Source organism: Atractosteus spatula, chromosome 13 (assembly GCF_055471065.1).
Source record: "Atractosteus spatula isolate fAtrSpa1 chromosome 13, fAtrSpa1.hap1, whole genome shotgun sequence".
Taxonomy (NCBI): Eukaryota; Metazoa; Chordata; class Actinopteri; order Semionotiformes; family Lepisosteidae; genus Atractosteus; species Atractosteus spatula.
In genome coordinates, this window is record NC_142718.1 from 5,617,657 (window position 1) to 5,637,312 (window position 19,656).

General features: G+C 39.6%; 1 protein-coding gene across 1 annotated transcript; it reads right to left on the minus strand.

The window, feature by feature from the left end:
- Window positions 1-1,031: 1,031 nt before the first annotated feature.
- Window positions 1,032-15,085, minus strand: LOC148821694 (secreted phosphoprotein 24). Its single transcript, XM_088930662.1, has 7 exons — window positions 14,956-15,085; window positions 13,553-13,677; window positions 7,700-7,822; window positions 5,616-5,729; window positions 3,572-3,617; window positions 2,599-2,729; window positions 1,032-1,963 (listed from the first exon to the last, which is right to left on the minus strand). The coding sequence occupies exons 1-6, from the start codon at window positions 15,005-15,007 to the stop codon at window positions 2,617-2,619; spliced, it is 573 nt and encodes a 190-aa protein (XP_088786788.1). The 5' UTR covers window positions 15,008-15,085; the 3' UTR covers window positions 1,032-1,963; window positions 2,599-2,616.
- Window positions 15,086-19,656: the final 4,571 nt, after the last annotated feature.

A 19,656-nucleotide genomic window follows, 5' to 3' on the forward strand; every position in this document is an offset into this window, starting at 1 on the left:
TTTTAGAATGAATATTTGTAGTATAATAGCGGAACATGAGATTCTGTGGATTGATGAATGCATTGTGCCTTACAGCTATCCATCTGTCAGTCTGCTTTGGAAAAGCCTTAGACATGTTAAGGTATTAGTTAGGTGTAAGTATAAATGCCCTTTCTGCAAAAAAAAAAGTTATGAGCCCTAGATGGAGAGTGTATAGAATGATAGTAATTAGCTCCAGTCCTAGGAGGTTACAGGGCTCTTACAGTTTTGTTCCAGCTTTGCTCTTTTAAAGAAATGCTGATTCCCATTAAGGGCTGTGTTGCAAAGAAAGTAATTCAGATGGCACTCCAATTTTTTTTTATTCATGAATGGATGGAAATGTATCAGATCACTACTTCCTACAGTATACCACGAATTTTGTTCCTGTCCACTTCTATAGGTAGTGATACAGTGTGATGTGTTTTTCTGGACAATTTAGCAGTGAGGTTTAAATTTGTTGTTGTTCATGCTCATTTCGGTACAGGGCATTTACATGTTCTAACAAGGACATTGTGATCTTTGCCGCAGCCCAAGCAAAATTCTAAGGAAGTTGCTCCTATTTAGATCGTTTGTGTACAATTCAAGAAAAACTAGCTTCACACATTTATTCATAATGACGGAGAAGCTTAATCTTTAGAGCCTGTATATCTTAAAATGGCTGTTCTTCTGATGATTTGATACCTTTCAGCCCTGAATTGGAAGCTGATTAAAATGTAGTCCAGCCACATTTGTTCACAAAGTGACTCTTGTAAAAGTATTGATTTATGCTGGTAGTGGGACTGAAGCCTTTTTTTTAAACAATGCAGGGCAAAGCACTGTGCAAATATACTAGGGGCTAAGTGCATTTGTAGGCCAGATGATCGATGCTGTATTTCATTTGCGTTGGAGGCAAGTGCCTGGCAAGTTACATGTAAAACCAGTTGTCCCACAAGGAAGCGCAGGCATTTCTAGCCTGCTTTTGTTCCACTTAATTTGTAGTGTACTTTTTGAGAAAAAGACCACACACAAGCAACTTTTAAAGGTTGCAGGTTTTTTTATTTGCCTTCTTTCCCCATATTTTGTACAGAGCCAGGTAAGCCCCAGACTCATTGTACAAGTCTTTTAAAGCCCTCGCTGCCTGCTTGTTTCCATGCTTCTTTTTAAGGCAGTCATAAGTTGCAGGAGAGTGTCACAAGTTCAACAGCTAATCCTCTGCAAATAGCCACAGATAATACATTTACTTGTCAAAACCCATTTTCACAGGGTGAGGACTGGCATGCAAATACATTTTATTTAATTACAATCAGGATGTCAACTGTTTATCTCTTTTAAGCCCCTCACAGTTGAAAAAAGTCAAACTGATCATTTACACAGAATTTTATGCCTGTTTTATTTTTATTTTATGGTCTTTTGCCTTAAAATGATTAGGCTCCAGTGTAAGATAATCTGAAAATGGAATATGTGTAATTCTTAAAGCTATGATGTAAGAAAGGTGGTTTAGACCTGTGTAAGGGTTTAAAAAAAAAAACACTGGAGATTAATCAAAATCTGTCCTTTACGGAGTAGCTGAATAATTTTTTTTTTCTGCGGCTTAGTACTTCCGTAAACAGCACGTAGAAATCGATTAGACCTAGGTGATAATTGGGCATTGTCCAGAAGATGCAGACAAGCCTCAGTGAGATGGTGGAAGCCATCTTTATTGATGTATTCACATAGTTGGTGGACAAGGGACAAGGACACTGCTTTGGCAGTGGAGTTGTTAATACAACAACCGCTGAATAAAATGGGGCTGGAGATGCGTTTTTATGCTGCAGAGCTCTTGCTAGTCAGGAACTGGGGCTTGTCCTTCCTCCAAACTTCTGTTATGAGCTCCATTTGCATAAGCCAGACTTCAGAGGGTTGTTGCAAAATGACAAAGATGCTATTGCTGAAGGACTGCCAGTATTTTCCAGTGTTTCCTCATTTGCTGAAAGAATAACAAAAGAGCCTGAGATGTTGCAGGTTTCCTAAGGACTGATTTCCTCTGGCTCTCCTGCAGTCCTGAACTGGAAGAACTGGTTAGAAAATGGATGAATCTTCATCAAAATCAGGGAGGGGTTTCCCCTATTACACAGCAACATATCGTACACAGAATGCTGGTGTAAGGCAAGGTGGATTACAGCTATTTCTGGTGGATCAGCATGTCTGCACCTGATAGATAAAACTTTAGTGATCCCAAAGGGAAATTGAGGTGTTTCAGCAGCCCAGCCCAAGCCAAGCAAGACAGACATCACAATAGACTAAAATTAAAATAACTACAGTAATACAAAAATAAAAGAGGAAAAAATAGGTGTGTGCAAAATATGCTAATAGTCACTGTAAAACAATAAAATATGTGCAAAATGCACATAGGTGTGTATATATATATAGAGTGAAATAAACAGTATATTAATAATCATACCAGTTTCTTTCTTAATGACCAAAACCAGGTCTTTCATTGGCCCAAATAAAACTTCATCAGAAGTGAATTGTGAACACGATTCGAAAAGGTGCCATTGGCTCATTGCTTTTCCAGTTGTTGAAAATTCACCAAGATTAATTTTTAAAAAATATTCAACTTACATGATGTCCCCATGTTCATTACTCTAGGAGGTTAGTGAGGTAAATTCCGGACTCATTCCTCTGTCCCCTCTGTACATGTGTTGTCACCGTGTCATCTTGGGTGGGGTTTGGAGAAACGATTGCATCAGGACCTAAAGTGAAAATAATCCAAGTGTTATTCTAGGAGACACATTTGCAGTTTCATTTGCACATATATCAGCTTGTACAGGTCATTTACAACAAATAAAAAGAATATAATTATCACAGTTACACCTTTAGATTTCATTTTAAAATATTTTTAGGAGTGACCAGCACATGGAAAGCTTTTCAGTCATAAGTGGAACCTGAAATGAAATGTTACTACATTACTAAACAAAAAATAAGTAAGTTAATTCAGCAGGGACATAATTACCCAGTATGTAATGTACATTGTCTCATCTTTAAACATTAAATTTCAAAGAAACAGTCTTAAGTTTTACATCATAAAAATGCTTCCCAGACTTTAATCTGTGAAACATAACTGCCTGAAGGGACTACTGCAATGACTGAGTTCATTGTTATCCTGAAGACTTGCCCCAGGGGTAAGACTTACAGTAACTGCATTATTGAAGTGTAGTACCACCATGAAGAGGAGAAGAATTAAGGAAAATAAAAACGCAGCTTGCACTGCAGAACACTTTGCTTACTGCGAGTATTCTGTGTTGCAAATGTAAATTTGCAAACGAAGCAGAAAATACAACCATAAAGTTACAATTTAAAATGTTTTCTTAAGAATACTGCTTTTAAATGTGCTTTACAAACTCATGTACTTGACTTGGCTTATGAACACTAGAGGCAAAAGTACACAGATTGCAAAATATAAAGTGACTTAAGATACTATACATTCCTCATTTTTATAGTGTTATACAAATATTTGTATCATCAGAACTATGAAAACGTTTGTTCATGGGCTAGCAATTTTTTCCCCATCTGCCAATAAAGTTTGTTTTACTACCTCCAGCTGGATTTCTTCCATTGGGCTGCATAAACACATACACCATCTGTAAATGAAAAATGTTCATCAGTTATACATGCCTGCCCCCGGTTTCATTTCCAGGGTGTCCTTTCTGCCAAGAGCAGCCTTTTCGGCAGTTGCAAGTGAATGACTGAAGGAGGTTGGCTGCGACTGTTTTATTCAAGAGAACGCTTCAGCAAGCGGACAGGACGCAAGTGGAAACTTGGTAAAAGCTGGAGAACGTTTTTTTTTCCAAAACAATTAATACCAGAAACAATTTACATGCCCAGCAGCAAAAGAAATGCAAAGAATGCTCAGCCTATCCTGCTGCAGTACTTTTAGTGCTTCTGAAATTGTTCTTATTTCCGGAAACTCTTTTTTCCATCCCTGAATGCTGGAGGTCTGGATAGTTACACAGCTTTTTTTTTTTTACCCTTGTATTAAACTTTTAATCTTGATGCGTTGGAATGATGTTAGGAACTTGCATTTTCTGGCTGCAATTAGCTGCAGAGGTGTGTGTGTGTGTATGAGTTAGGACACATGAGCCAGTGTTATAAATGAGATCTCTAGAAAAACCCAGGTTACCCATGGAGACCCACTGCTGTGCACTAACTTGTAGTACAACTTTACTGTACTGCACCAAGGTGTCATTGAGGCAGAATGACAGTGGCAGAAGTTTCTGATAGGTTGCACTTACAAGCAGATGGTCACTAGAGGCCACTGTCTGACTGTCTAAAGCTTAGTAATGGAGGACAGATGCATTAATGGTACATCAATCCAGAAACAAAGAGGTCTCTTTTGGGAGATCATCTGGCTCATGTGGGTTATTGATTCACAGGTGGAAGAGGCCAAAGCTACAGCCTCTATAGCAGACCGATCCACTCTCACTACATGAGCTTTTTTGCACTTCAGGCAAAAAAAAAACTTTGTTTTCATTAACAAAACTCCTTCCAAAAAAGTCACTGCATAAAGTTTTAGTGTGTATTAAGAGTGCACCAAGGTGAAGGGGGATTGGACAAAGATGAACTGTCATTCCCTTAAACATGAGAAAAAAGGTAACAGCTTTCTCTTAGTTTAGCACTTGTCACTCTTGCTTAAGACCATAAGACAAGTTAAAAATCAGACAACGTCATTTGGAATAACTAGCTTGTTTATTTTTCCATCCATTTTCTAACCAAAACCTGTGCCAGAAAGCAATGGGCGCAAAGCAGGATACACCCCAGACAGGACGCTAGTCCATTTCGAGGCAAGCACATTCACAGGGGGGCCAGTGTTCCCAGAAGCCAATTAACCTTCCACTATGTCTTTGGACTGTGGGAGGAAACCCATATGAATACGGGAGAACATACAAACTCCACGCAGACAGCACCCCAAATCTGAAATTGAGCCAAGGGCCCCAGCGCTGTAAGGCAGGAGTGCTAACCACTGTGACCATGGCCCATCCTCGTTTATTTTCCCAGTAGTTAATTGAGGCAAGGATATCATTCAAGTCATTTCTTGAAGGAACCCAGGATATTAACCTGACTGGGCAGCTGGTTGCTTGTTCCATTCTCCTACAACTCTTTGTGTAAAAACAGTCTCCATTTTATCATTCCCCCATAGATTCCACTTGCGTCCTCTAGTTTGTGTCTCACTGTTGATTCTAGTCCATTGGGTGGACTTTGTCAATGCATTTGATAACATGATCCCCATGTAGTCTTCTCTATTCAAGACTGAAAGTATTCAGTTCTTTTAGCCTGTCAGTATAGGACACTGGACTTTGAGCACAGGAGGGCACGTGATCGCTCTTCTCAGAGCAGCAATTTCTTTCTCATATCTTGGAGACCAGAGTACAAGATAAACCCCTGCTGTTATTTTTTCCCCACAGAGTGTGCTGGAAACATTTCAAGATGCTTAACTTTTGTCACACTAAAAGGCCCATTAGTCACAGCTTGCCATTAGCTTAATTGCCAATAAGAGCTATTGGGATGTATATAAGGTTGTGAGGTCACATGAAGAGAAACTGCCTCAAGCAGAGTAACAACATGTCTGTGCAGGCGCTCACCTCTTCACTGCTGTCCGATTCGGAACTGGAGCTGGTAGAGCTGTCACACTGCACAGACAGACCTTGGATGTGATCCCCAGCAAACTGTACCCGACTTGAACAGGAGGATGACACCTGTGTATGAATGAATCCCAGTTACTGCAGCTCTCACGATAACACAACACTTGGTACCTGCTTGTCTACTTCTAATATTATCCCTTTTGTGCATATGGAATGAAGGTTAGCTGCTCTCATGAAGTTCCAACGTTGCGTCTTGAATTGGGTTTTTGAACAGGAGAGCAGAAAGAAATTAAACATTAGTTCTGCAACCTAGCAGCTTTCAAAGCGCAAGAATTGTCTCTAAAAGATTGAAATAGACCCTAAATACAACCTATTTGTAAAGAGAATAGAACTATGGTTTTATTCAATAGTTTTTTGCAAAAAGAACCCTGTGCATTTTCTTGTAACCATTGTTTAGATCGGCTCTGTATATTTAAGAGATAATGACCATCTGGGTGTTTGTGTGCATGTTTATTGAGCACATTCTCCTTTTGAAACAGCAATCAAGCCAACTGAAAAGGACTGAAAAAAGACTGTAAGCGATATGATCAGCTTATATTGTGTCTTTAGTGTACTTGATTGTAAGTGCAGTGACTTAGAATTCCTGAAAGCCAGACAGTCCTCTGGGAAAAAATAATCACAAAGCAGAGTAATTAAAATACTCTCCACTATCATTTCACACGTATAAATAAGGAAAATTCTGGAGATATGCTGAAAATACATACAATAATGTACTCTATTTCAACAATAAATCAAAATGCAAAGAGAAGCTGCACTTGGGATGTTTTGTACTCAAGGACACTCTTTTTTCCTATACAGATTCGGCAACTTCCTGGTTTCCCCTTATTGACAGCTCTCATATTAAGTGATGTGTTGTGAAGTGGAATTCAAATCAAAGAAGTATAGGCTGACTGAATTTGCATAGTGGGGCCAATTTAATCACCATCCACCCTTTTAGTTGCTATGTGTACTTCAACTGTCAGTATAGATTTGTATATTCTTGTCCCTCAGGATAAGATCAAACCTACTCTTCTTTGAGCGTACCCAGTCATGTCTTGCAGGGTAACTCACCCAGACATACTGTTATAAACAATAAGGCACAAAGACAGACAGTTTAGCAGCCTACACTATATCTTTACTGAATACAGTGGATATAAAAAGTGTACATACCCTTATTGAAATTGCAGGTTTTTGTGATGTAAAGCCAGAAATCAAGATAAATCATGTCAGACATTTTTGTCTTTAATAAGCCAGCAGCCATATCACTCTGCAACTCACAACTGGGAACCCACTGAAGCTCAGCAGATGTGAGCCTGGTCAGTACCTGGATGGGAGACCTCCTGGGGAAAAACTAAGGTTGCTGGTGGAAGAGGTGTAAGTGGGGCCAGCAGGGGGTGCTCACCCTGCGGTCCATGTGAATCCTAATGCCCCAGTATGGTGACAGGACACTATACTGTAAACAGGTGCCGTCCTTCGGATGAGATGTAAAACCGAGGTCCTAACTCTCTGTGGTCATTAAAATCCCCAGGGCGTCTCTCGAAAAGAGTAGGGGTGTAACCCCGGCATCCTGGCCAAATTTCCTGACCAGTCATGGCCTCCAAATAATCCCCATCTATTAATTGGCTTCATCATCTCCTCCCCACTGATAGCTGATGTGTGGTGAGTGTTCTGGCGCACTATGGCTGCAGTCGCATCCAGGTGGATGCTGCACATTGGTGGTGGTGGAGGGGAGTCCCCATTACCTGTAAAGCGCTTTGAGTGGAGTGTCCAGAAAAGCGCTATATAAGTGTAAGCAATTATTAATAATTAAGCAACCAACAAAATTCAAGAGAAAAAAAAATTAGGAAAAATAATCGAAATGAAAAAACCTAAAACACCCTGGTTGTATTTCCTCTGTGGAAGCACCTTTTGCATTTATTACAGCAGTAAGTCTTTTGTGAATAAGTCTCATCAACTTTGCACTCCTGGACTTCTTTATCCCACTCTTCCTTGCAAAAAAGTTCATGCTCCTTCAAATTGCCATTCACATTGGGTTGTGTGCTTACCACAAAATGTCCAGTTTTAAAATCACACTCATCTGGATCTTTCCCAGAGTTTTGTGGACAAACGGTCTCTTGGATGCCAAAGTTGAGAATCATGTTGTAAGAATCCTGCCCTGTTGGGATAACCTGAAAGACAAGGAACGAGGGGAAGAGATTAGATCAGCTGGGGGAAAAAAATTAATATCGGCAGTAAGAGGTGTAGTAATGCCATCTACAATGCAAGTCTCTTATTATCCAAAAGTATTCCAAAAGACCCCCAAAAGTTAGCTTAATGACTGCAATGTGCAGCAACTGGACAGCAGCACTAAAAGGCAGTGTGGAGAACCTTTTAGGTTGAAGAACTCGTCAGTCTGAGCAGCCATATTTGGCTGGCCAGACCATTGGTTACTGAGATCTGTAACCCTGTGTGATGTTCTTTAATAACTAGAATACTAAACATACACTGAAAGCCATTAAAAGTGCAACAATAGTGTTTTAAACTACAAAGTCTGTTGCACTTTTCTCTAGCTGCACATACTCAATGGCTCTAAATACTCTTAGATCAGGGCTTAAATGAAAGACAAAATATACTGGATTAAACATTTTTCCTTTTTGTTTTTTACAACCTTAACATGGTTGTGATCAAAGAAAAACATGGTTTCTGGTTTTATATACACTATTTACAAATTCCATCACTATCATGCTCACCGATAAACTCCCACATTTTCTGCTTTCAAGCCACAACCAGATTCACAGTCTCAGAACCAACAGAATCAGTCTTGGTAGTTTTCATTGCTTACCGATTAATCTAGTCTAGAGCAGGCATCCATTTCCAGAAATATGCCCTTGGAAAGTTGAACAACCACCTTGACTGGGCATTATTATAAAGGTTGAAAATGGGCAAATTGCTCGCAAAGAAACTTTGCACAGCACTCGGGTGTTTTTTCCACAACAAAACTATTTGCCCACAGCAGTTTGTGCTGATTTGCCAAACAGGAAAAAGATGATGACTACAGTAGATGGCAAGGCATGAGATCATAAAAGCAAAATTGACACTTCCCAGGACCCAATCTCTGTGAATTAATGCTAAATAAGTTATTGATTCTTTTTCCTATGGGTAAAATAGGATATGGTAAAAACCTATTGAACCACCTGCTTGAACACTGCCACCATTCCAGAGATGCATTTCTCCAAGAAACACAAAATGTTGTTTTCAACATTTCTCAGCTCCAGTTTGGAGGTACTGTACCAGTATACAGAACCTGCTCTACGTTTGTGATCCTACACGTGCCTAATTTCAAAATCACTCCTCCCTCCACAGTCTTATAAGGTATATAAATACATTTCAAAACCTGCTTGATTGATCAGAACTAAATACGGCACACTGGATTAAGTGAACAGAAGGAAGGTTTTGCTAAAAGAAATTGCAGACCACACACAAAACGTTCCGTTAAAATGTTATAAATGTTACTCACGCACCTAGATGTACAGTACATCTAATTCAGATTCTGCATTTAAAATTAAATTTAATATTTTATATGCACCAGAGAACGATGTTTCTCCAGACACATTTTAGGAAAAAAATGACGGGAATCATGTCTATTCATGATCAAAATGCATGTGGTAAACATTTTTCTATCACATTGTGTCATCACTGAAGTAGCCTTAAGACACAATGGAATGTCATCTCAAAAAGGACAATCTGATTTTTAAGATAATATCCTTTTTCCTACAGCTCCTTGGCCTGTGTCATAAAATAGAGATGTTTGCAATCACCTTTTATTTTCTTTGGATCCATGTGCTCTGCATATACCAGCCTTTAATTTTTTTAAAAATCCTCCGGTGCATATATTTCACAACCGCTCTGCAAGAAGCCTAGAAACCTCTAGACACTTTCTTCAAAGCGTTAATCACTTTGATATGTTATAATATCCCCTTCCTTTTAAGCAAGCACTACAATACGTCTTCAATGAAAATTTGCTCCTGCTATTTCAAGCCCGTGTTAAAATAAGACGAGAGCATTATTATGACAGACGTCTTCACCTCACCCTGAGCCAGTATTATCACTGCGTCATCCTGTAAATTGCCACTGGAATGGGACTTTGGAGTTCAGTTCAGCGTTGTGTTAAAACAACTCAATTTAATTTGCGTGTTACATTTATGCTCTGTCGAAATTACTGCTATGTATCTGTATGTACGTGATACTAATTTAGCACGTACATTTTTTTTTTATTATGCACAACACTTTCCTTAAAACAACCAACATTATTTTGTTTGCCCGATTAAAACGGCCTTTATATTTAAATATCCACCCCTTTTTAATCGCTTCTTCTAAAACAATGTCTCGGGTGAACTGGAGCTTATCCTGGCAAGTTACCGGTGCAAGGCAGGTTACACCCCGGGCGTGACACCATTGCATCGCAGTATAAATATTTCTGTGTTGTAATACGTTCATTGTTAACTCACATCGGATCAGGGCGTCTGCGGAGCAAATAAATAGCAGTTTCTCGTCGGAGAAGAATTGCGCCGAGACGGAGAAGTGAATATCTGCGGCAGTATGTAACAAATCCGCCCAGCCTCGCTTTCTCTCAAGAAACAGCTGAATTAGATCTTTGGAGCAATTAACCACTAACACATTGTTGAACTAGATGGCCTCGTCTCGCCAGCACTGTAACGGTTCTTAATCAAATCAAGTCAAATGTATTCCACTTACATTATTCTATATATTTGTTTTCAACATATACAAAGCAAGAAGGTTTTGGAGAACAGGCTAAAAAAAGAAGTATTCTGGAACACCTTCGATCTGTAAAGAAGTTCATACTGAAAGCAAGAAAACGGCATCAGCCTGGTGTCAGACCCGCATAGAAGTTACTCAGGTATCACCACAAGAGGGCGCGTAGGCTATATAGTTAATAAATACTGTACATGTTAAAGAGATGTTCAGGATTTAAAGAGCAAAGACATCGGTACTTTTATTAAGTCTGACACATCGCAATTTTCAAAACTGATATGCTGTCTAGGTAAAAGTCGTAACATGTCCATTACCTCAAAGGAAAGGAAGCAGTGGGATCGTTATTATATTCATTTCTGCTGACAGAAACATATTTTTCTTTGTGATATTCCACCCTGACCTCCAGACACAAATGAATTAGCTGTTAGGGAGCTAATCAAATCTCCTGCACTGTGTCACCTTTTGAAGACTGGCAGAGAATTTCAGTCATGAAACTTACATTTTCTAAACAAAAATGTTCACCTGCTGTTTTGGAGGCAAACAGGCAGTGTTTTGTGATGTGGGTGGTTTCATTCTTTGAGCCTGTGGATTAAGAAGTGAACAAATAAGCAGTTTTTTGCATCACAGTGGAGGGTATAAATGTGGTGTAGCCCAGGGATTCATTTCAGGCCTGTGGCTCTCCTGATCTGTTCCAGTGCTCCTAATTTGATAAATTTACGGATTATTGTCAAACTGGGGGGACAGGTGTTCAAAACAGAAACGGAGGGCAAAATCAGTGACTGGGCAGATATCGGGCACATTAAATCTAATATTAACAAGTCCAAAGAGGCCCCCTGTGACGGACTGGTGTCCCGTCCAGGGTGTTTCCTGCCCTGTGCCCACTGCTTGTCATGATAGCTCCGGCTCCCCTGTGACCCTGAACTGGATAGAAAATGGATGCACAGAAGTGATCCAGACAGGAAGTAGAAATACACATGACTATCACAAGGGTGATTCTGAGCCCAGAGAAGCTACACATGAAAGGGACCTGGTTGTCTGTGTAGATTCTCTGTACGAAACTAAGAGGGGAACCAGTAAAAAAAACAAACAAACAGCATGCTTGGGTACATAGAGCAAAAAGTACATTTAAATTGAGGCAAATATTGCTCAAGCTGTAAAACACTTTAGTAAAACCTTATTTAGAATATTGTGTTCATTTTTTTCCATCATATTGCTAAAAGGATGTTATAGCTTGGTAAGAGGTCAGAAGAAGTGATTCAGATAGTGGCAACTGATCACTTTGGGCATGACACTACCCAGAAAGAATGGTATGGAAAATATTATACTAAAGTCAGTTTTTTTCTGTTTAGTCCTAAATAAAGTTCAGTAAAATATGGATGGCAGTAGCCAAAGGTGAAGCATGCCCTGTAACATGGTGAAGATAGGCAATTGATCCTGATGACAGCGAAACAGTGGGATCTGGGATTGAATATGGTGGATTGTGGGAAGTTTGCGGGGCCAGACTGAACACTTCAATTTGGGAAAAACTGAAGATGTTGTCAATTCATGTTGGTCCCTTTGCCTTACGGTTCATATGTCCCAAATAATTGTTCAGACATTTTTTTGCTTGGATACCTTTTACCTCTAGTTCTTCAAGTGCAATTTAAAACTTTAATAATATAAAAACAGGAAGTGGAGCTGCTCGCAGTAGAGCAGTACTGTCGGCTCCCGTCAATTTCTTTGCAACCAGCGAAGAGTGACATTTCAGAATACCAGAAATGAACACTGGGTCTCTCAAGGAACATTACTCACTTGACATTTAATGAAATGTTTCACTCAAGTCAGTCCTCAAAACTCTTGAGTACTCAAAAAGGCAAAGAAAGAAACTATCATTGAGTGTTTGATAAGTGCTGAGAATATTATGGAAGATACTTTGTATACACACAAGTACAGAAATTTGATACACAATGTAACAAAGTGCAAATGCTACATTTTAGTTAAATGCTTGAAAACCATGTAAATTCAATTAATAACAACAGCATTAGAAATAATTAACTAGGCCCCACCACTTTTTTTAACCACTGGCCGCCACTGGATTTTATCTTCATATCAGGAATCTTAAAGAGTAGAGATGCGGTCATCCCTGGAAAGTACTTCATGATCAGTACAGAAACAAAGCCACGGGGCTAGAATTAGACAGTACAAGGTCATTTATGATGTAGAAGAGGAAATGTATCTTTACACTTTGAGTTGTGGGTGTCTGGAATAGGCCAGAATTTAGAGCTTCTAGCAGCATCTGGATGACATTTTAGATTAACTTAAGTAATAAATGAACAAGAACAAGGCTCTGCATGGCTTGGCACCTCAGAACTTGTCTGAACTATTATCGCCCTACTCCCCACTTCGCAACCTTCGCTCTTCTAATTCTGGTCTCCTTACTGTCCCCCAAGCCCGTCTACACTCTATGGGTGACAGGGCCTTCTCCTGTTATGCCCCCAAGCTCTGGAACTCTCTCCCCAAGGATATCAGAGAGTCACCTTCTCTAAACTCCTTCAAATCCAGACTCAAAACCCTCTTCTTCAGAAAAGCCTTTACTTAACTGGTTCCACTCTGCTCCTACTATACTTAGTACCACCATCCACGGTCTCCTCTGTGTATTGTAATTGCGTTTTAACTTGTGTATTCTTCTAAGTTATTGTTGTCATTCTGTAAATTTTGAATGACTTTAAAGGTGTCACTTGACACCTTTAAGTGAAGTGATTCACTTGAACCACTTTAAAGGTGAGAAGCCACCTTTAAAGGCGCCATATAAAATAAAGTATTATAAGATGGACCAACTAGCCTTGTTAGCAACCTTTCATATGTTCTTACTATGATGCTGTTCTGCAATTCATTTCCTTTGAGGAGCTGGTTCAGAGCTCCACGGCCTTACAGCTGGAATGTAATGTAAAGAACAAAGGTCACTCGTCGCAGAACAGACCGACGCCTCATGTTTGTTTTCTCAAGAGCAGGACCCGGCGTGCCAGAAGAGAACCTACAGCAGGGCAAAGTGTTGACCAGGGGCAACATTGTGAGGTGAGCTGGCAGGTCTGGCAAGGAGGCGGCAAGCTGTTGTGACCCAGCCGGAGAGGCGAGGTGACGTTAAAACGAGAATGGCCGACACTTACGTTCCTTACGAAGCTCCTTGTTATTCCGTACAGGTTGGGGCCCCTAGACTGCGCGTTCACATGAGCGATGGAGGCATTAAGGGCATGTTCAGCGAGCGGCTGGTCCAGAGGAAAGACAGGGAGACCTGGAAGAGTCACAAGGCAGATAACAGGAGGTGGGAAACAAAACGCAACAGTGCTGCTATTTTTGGCATCAGGAGGACTTGAGGGTGCAGCTTGAGGTTGAAACGCAACATCGCATACATGCTCATACCCAGACAGGGGGAGGATTTGTTGAATGACACAGAAAACCCTCCTTCTGACTGCTTTCACTCAGATACTGCATTAAAACAAGGAAAATGAAAAAGGGGGTTCTTTCTGCTACAGACGTACGCATACTGTATGAGAGTGTTCTGAATCAACGTGCTGCACTGGCGCTATAAATAGCTGGGGCAGCTCAGCAGCATCTCAATGTTTCTGCTTTATTTGTTCCACTTTCAGCTCCATCAACCATATCAATCTCCAGTGCTCTATTCCCATTGGCATGCACTGTAAATCCTAAAGGATTTTTTACATTTTTCCCTCTGTGATGCACAGAAAATGTATGTTTTCCCTTTTTAAAGGTTTATCAGGACTTATCAGTGTCTGATAATTGCTCTGTCAGTATTAAAACTTTCTGGCATCACGGCTACAGTCTTTTTTAGAGACTCTTTGTCGACCTGTCCCCCCTTTTCAATCAGCACATTTTCTTTATCTTTCCCGGCAAAACCTCATTTGTGCGGATTTGTAAGTTGGCGTAAAAGCTGCCTTCTGAAACGTATTTCTCCTCAGAATTTCTAAGGCTTCTGTAGCTAAGCAAGAGTGAAGCTGAGCAGAGCTGGTGCTTGAAAGGTGAAAAAGTAAAGAAAATCTAGATTCATAAGGCTCAAAAAAGGCACAGGAACTGAGAATAAATCAACAAGTAACTATGACCATGTCATAAGATGACATAGGGCCAGTGTAGCAAATACCAGGAAAATACAAGGAATTTAATAGTTGTCTGGTCTTTTTTCATGAATTTCATAACCAGGTCTTCTGAACTCCTGACACAAGTTGCCGTATTTGTGACACGGATCTCCAACTCTGCAGGATACATTATCAATTAACTGATGTATTTGCCAAAACTCTCTATATTTGACATGTTTTATTTCCATGAATGATTTAAAAGCTAATTGCTTGATTCAAGGTACAGTATCAATAAAATAATCTCGAGTTCTGAACAAATATTTCGCCAGATAGCATCATAATTGAAGAAATGAAGCATTCAACAGAAACTTTTAGACATTACTGTAGCTGTAGATTTTAGTCTAGGGTCCTCTGAACATTTAAATTGTACAGTATGTACTGATATAAGCAGATGTTAGAGTATATGTTATTGAACTCACCAGAGCTGCAAAGAAAGTGGAGCCCAACCAGGAAAAGGCAAGTTGCTTTCATGCTTGAGGGATAATGGAAACTCGAAACAGGGCTTTGTCTTCCTTAAATATTTTCCCTCTGGCTCCCAGATGTTTTTCTATCGAGAATGTCACCAGTGCTGTTACCCATGACCTCCTGTTACTGTTCTGTCTCCAACTTGCCATCTCTACACAAACATTATCGATCAGGAAGCAAACAGTTCTTTAAGCTTTGGAAACCGCACTGTGACCTCTCTGTTTCAACATTACAATTTTTGTAACAATTTTTTCTCTTACATATTGTAACAGTCAAGGAACAGGGAGAGAAAATCTGTGTTAGATCAGGATTTCAGCAACCAGTTTGATGGAATTAATGTATAAAATAAAGAGAATAATTTATTACGGTACGTACAATTAAGTTGCTTTTATTCCATTCCACAAATGCTAGTTTTACAGAGAAAAAGTGCACAAGTGGAACCTAAATACAAAAAAAAATATTAATATAAAAATGCCTATTTTTTTCTTCGCAGACATTTTGATGGGAAAAGCAATTCTATTGTCATCCATCTTTGCCTCATGAAAGTGATAGGAGTTAGAATAATTTCCTGCCCACTTGTTTTTTGGACAACTGAACAAAGGCTCAGGAAAAACAGAAATTCAGACAGTCTGTTCAGAGCCTGTCCTTCTGTGTGGTATATGTCTTTGCATTGTATTCAGGGGTGCCTTATATTGCGATAATCTCTCATTTAAACACATTTTCAAAGAAATAAAGCACTTGTTAAAATGGGTTAGTTGCCTTTTTCTTAGTTTTCAATCCAGGCAGCTCCCTGCTGAGAGACTGCATTAGAGAAGCTGGCAATGCATTTTTAAAGGTTAATTTCTGTGCGGTTTTGTAACATGCAGTAATCGATTCAGCATGTGCCAACAGAGTAAAACATTCATTATACAGCATAAATGCCGATTCCATCCACACTTTTACCACTGTACAAATGCAAAGGAGTGCAATTAACAATGATCTGATCCAGACGTAACAGTTGAGAGGCATTCTTGTGACAGTATGACTCTGATAATTAAAATGGCCCCGGTAGCTCCCCTTTCTTGTAAATTATATCTGTTTAAAACATGTTAAGGTAGATGGGAGAGGGTGTATTTGGAAAGTCTTTTTTGTTTATGCCACTCTACGTTATATTCAGTAATTTTGAACTTTGATTCTTGTAAAGGTCAGATAATTTAAATGAATAACTTCCTACGGGAAAAAGCTGATGTGGAATTAAAATTCTAGTTCCAGCAACAAGAATTGTACACCACAGCAAAGAGGGTCACAGCTTAGCCATGACCAGGCCACTCACCTGATATGAACCCTCTGAGTACATAGATCCCAGTAACCCCATTTCCTGGAACAACCCTCAGTCAGACTCTGTACCTAGAAAGGATGCAGTCCCAGACACCACTGGACAGTTCACCAGCATACTGGTACTAAAAATGGAATACTAACCCTACCCACTGAGACAGTGGTTTTCAGAGCTTAAAAAAATAAACAGGTGTGAGGCACTAAATTAGGGTTTCTGTTAACTGCTGTGTAGAGTCTGCAAGTACTGTATACACAGACACTAAGTATCAGGAAAATCATATAGATTTAATGAAAGATGTCTAATCATCTGAACAGAAATCCAGTTTGCATCTGCAAATCTAGTATGGATTCATAATTTGTAAAGCCTGCAACTCCCATATAGTCTTTCCCCCACTCACAATGCCTTCTGAAATTATTATATTAACGAGAATGGATTTTGTATGGATCGGTTTGTATTTTCAGTTAAGAATACTAGGTTGAGAAAAGGTTCTACATTTTAAACAAAGCCTTCAAACCACTGTAGAAACAGAACAGTAAGGTCCTAAAAACCATGCACTATGAAAACACTCATATTCATATGCATCAAATGTTAATCACTGCTTCAAAGCTATAGTTAATAGGAAACATTTATTATTTTATTTTATTCATTATAATTACTGGCATTTCATTGAGCAAATATGACATACAGTACGCAAGGATATGTTGCTTGACATTTGTCCCCAACAAAGGGTACAGTGTCAATATCACAGACCAATTGTGTGTGTGTGTGTGTGTGTGTCACCACTGGAAGTAAAGACAGCTGTACATCTATGACTCGTGCTTTACAGAAGGCCACAGGTGCTATCTTGTGAGGTTCTTGTGCTGCCTGGTTAAAGCATGTGTCTGTTCCCTGGTATCTGAGCCTGTCATCATCTGAGCCACACATCTCACAAGCTTATCACACAACATGCTCATTGGGGTCAAGCCTGGAGAGCTTGTCCACAGGCCAGCTCGCATTCTCATTTCATGTAGCAGTTACAAGAGCAGCATGAAGATACGCTTCCTCCTGCTGAAATGTCGTCTCATCAGGATGAACCTGCAGGCGGGACAGAAAAGGAGGTCCAAGAACTTGATTAATTTGGCGCAGTGCAATCAGGATGCCATCCATCACCTCTCTGTGATTAGACACCCCTGCCTAGATCTTCACACTTAGACCTCTGCATTGATTGATCTGTTGCACACAACTATTAGTGAAAGCGTTCAGCATATTGGTCACGCACGGCTCTTCACAAAACATTGATGCATCACTAAAAAGGACACGTTTGATACTGTTTAGTATTTAGTATTCTCATTCTGCACTGCTGGAGAGTCCAAATGCAAGCACTTATCCCTTGATAAGTGGGACATAGTTTTTTTCATTTGTGATTTTCAGGTTTGACATTCAACAGGTTAAATCACCTCATCGCCTGTTCTCCATCGGCTCGTGCACTAATGAGCTGATTTAGTACTTAAGCATAAATCCATGTCATTCAGGTGTACAATGGTCAGCTAATAAATAATCAATTAATCAAAAATAAGCAATAAAGCTTACAGCTAAAGGCAATATCCAAAATCTGTGAACTACTGTATTTTTTCTAAAAGGTCACATGCATAATTAAAGTGACCAGGTACTTTTTTGACGCTTGGTAATTATCTTTGTTGGGCTTCCCATTTCCACCGGAAATTGGGAATTTAGAATCGGTAAAATTACATCATGATGTTGTTCTTCCTATCTTCATCACCAGTACCAAAATTCAGAATATCTAATCATGTCAAATCTGCCCTACTGAGATAATTATTCTTTTTTCTTTAAAAATATCATTTACTCATACAAACTGGACTGTGCCTTCTCTCCTTTTTTGTGAATGTGCAGATCTGTCGTGCCTCCTTGGTGAGGAATTCAATCTTTAATCAAACACACTTTCCATGCACAACAGCAGGTTAGACCAGGAAACCAATGCACCAGCATTTATGCATGAACAATATCCAACTTGGTTATTCTTGTTTCTTTCCAACTGCCCTTTCTTATACGTTATACCCAGTAAAAAATTTCCAGCGATGCAATGCAAGTCAATCACCTGAAACTTTAATTAGGCTTTGCAATGTTTGTAACCAAGGGAGACATAATTAAACGTCAACCATGCAGGCTGTCCAACCAAGCACGGAATCGTGGTCAGGAGAGAAAGTGGGCCATGTATCAGGACTCTGTAATGAGGGCTCTCTCCCTCAAGCTACAACTAGAAAATCTGTGCTCTCTCCAGTTCATTAAATAAACATAACCTCATCTTTCAAAATTAAGATCTTAAGATTACATTTAGATTTGAGCAAACACAATGTACGGTCTGATTTGCAAAAATTATAATGGAGATATGAGCTATGGATCCTTCAAAATGTCTTTTTACAGCTTCTCGGCAATATACTGTAGTATTGAGAGCAAACCTTGAACAGGCTAGATCCAGAGAGCAGGACAAAACAGATATTTTGCAGAAATTCCTTTAAACTTTTATCAATTCTAATAATATGCCTCCTCACTTTACCATCAAGAGATGTGAGTCTTTTTTTTATTGATCAGTTCTAATAAACATCTTGGTAATAACATGCTGCATATTTACATAACAGCACCATAAATGTAATTTTGTTCATCAGGTTGGTTTTGCTTGCTCAACATGGTATACAACAAGGTTAGTCAAAACTGTAATTTTGGAGGTCTGCAGTGTCCTTTAGCCCACAACAGTAGTCCAGAACGAAAACCACAATTCTCTAGTTACCCCTAATACAGATAACTGTAAAATGTTGAGTAAATATCAATGATGTCTTCACAGAAAAAATGTTTCAACTGTGGAGACATCTTCAAATGTTGTGTGACTTCACAGCCGAGATGTTTTTTTTTAAACTTTTCAGCATGAAACTAAGTTTTACTTGGTCCAATACATTCAAGCACCTTCCAAACAACCTTTGCATTTGGTGATCCTGCCAGAAGAATGAGATGGTACCAGGTTGCAGATGTTTCCAATGCGTGTTGGAGCTCTGCAGCCTAGAAACCAGGTGTTCAAGCCTGGGTGGTGTTACTAGGCGACTGTCACCATGACCCCCAAGGCAGAAGATCAATCTGATTGGATCCCACCAAGGAGCAAGGTGGCAATTCTTGGCCAGGGCTCCTAGGACTTCATGGATACCTTGAAGCTCTTCCAAGATGGCGCAAACTCTTCTCTGTCATGCACAATGAACCAACCAGGGTGACCAGGAAGAAAGAGCATGCCTGCCTGTTCTTTCACTCAATGCAGGGACAGGAGCCACAAGCCTTTTCTGCAAGCTGAGAAACC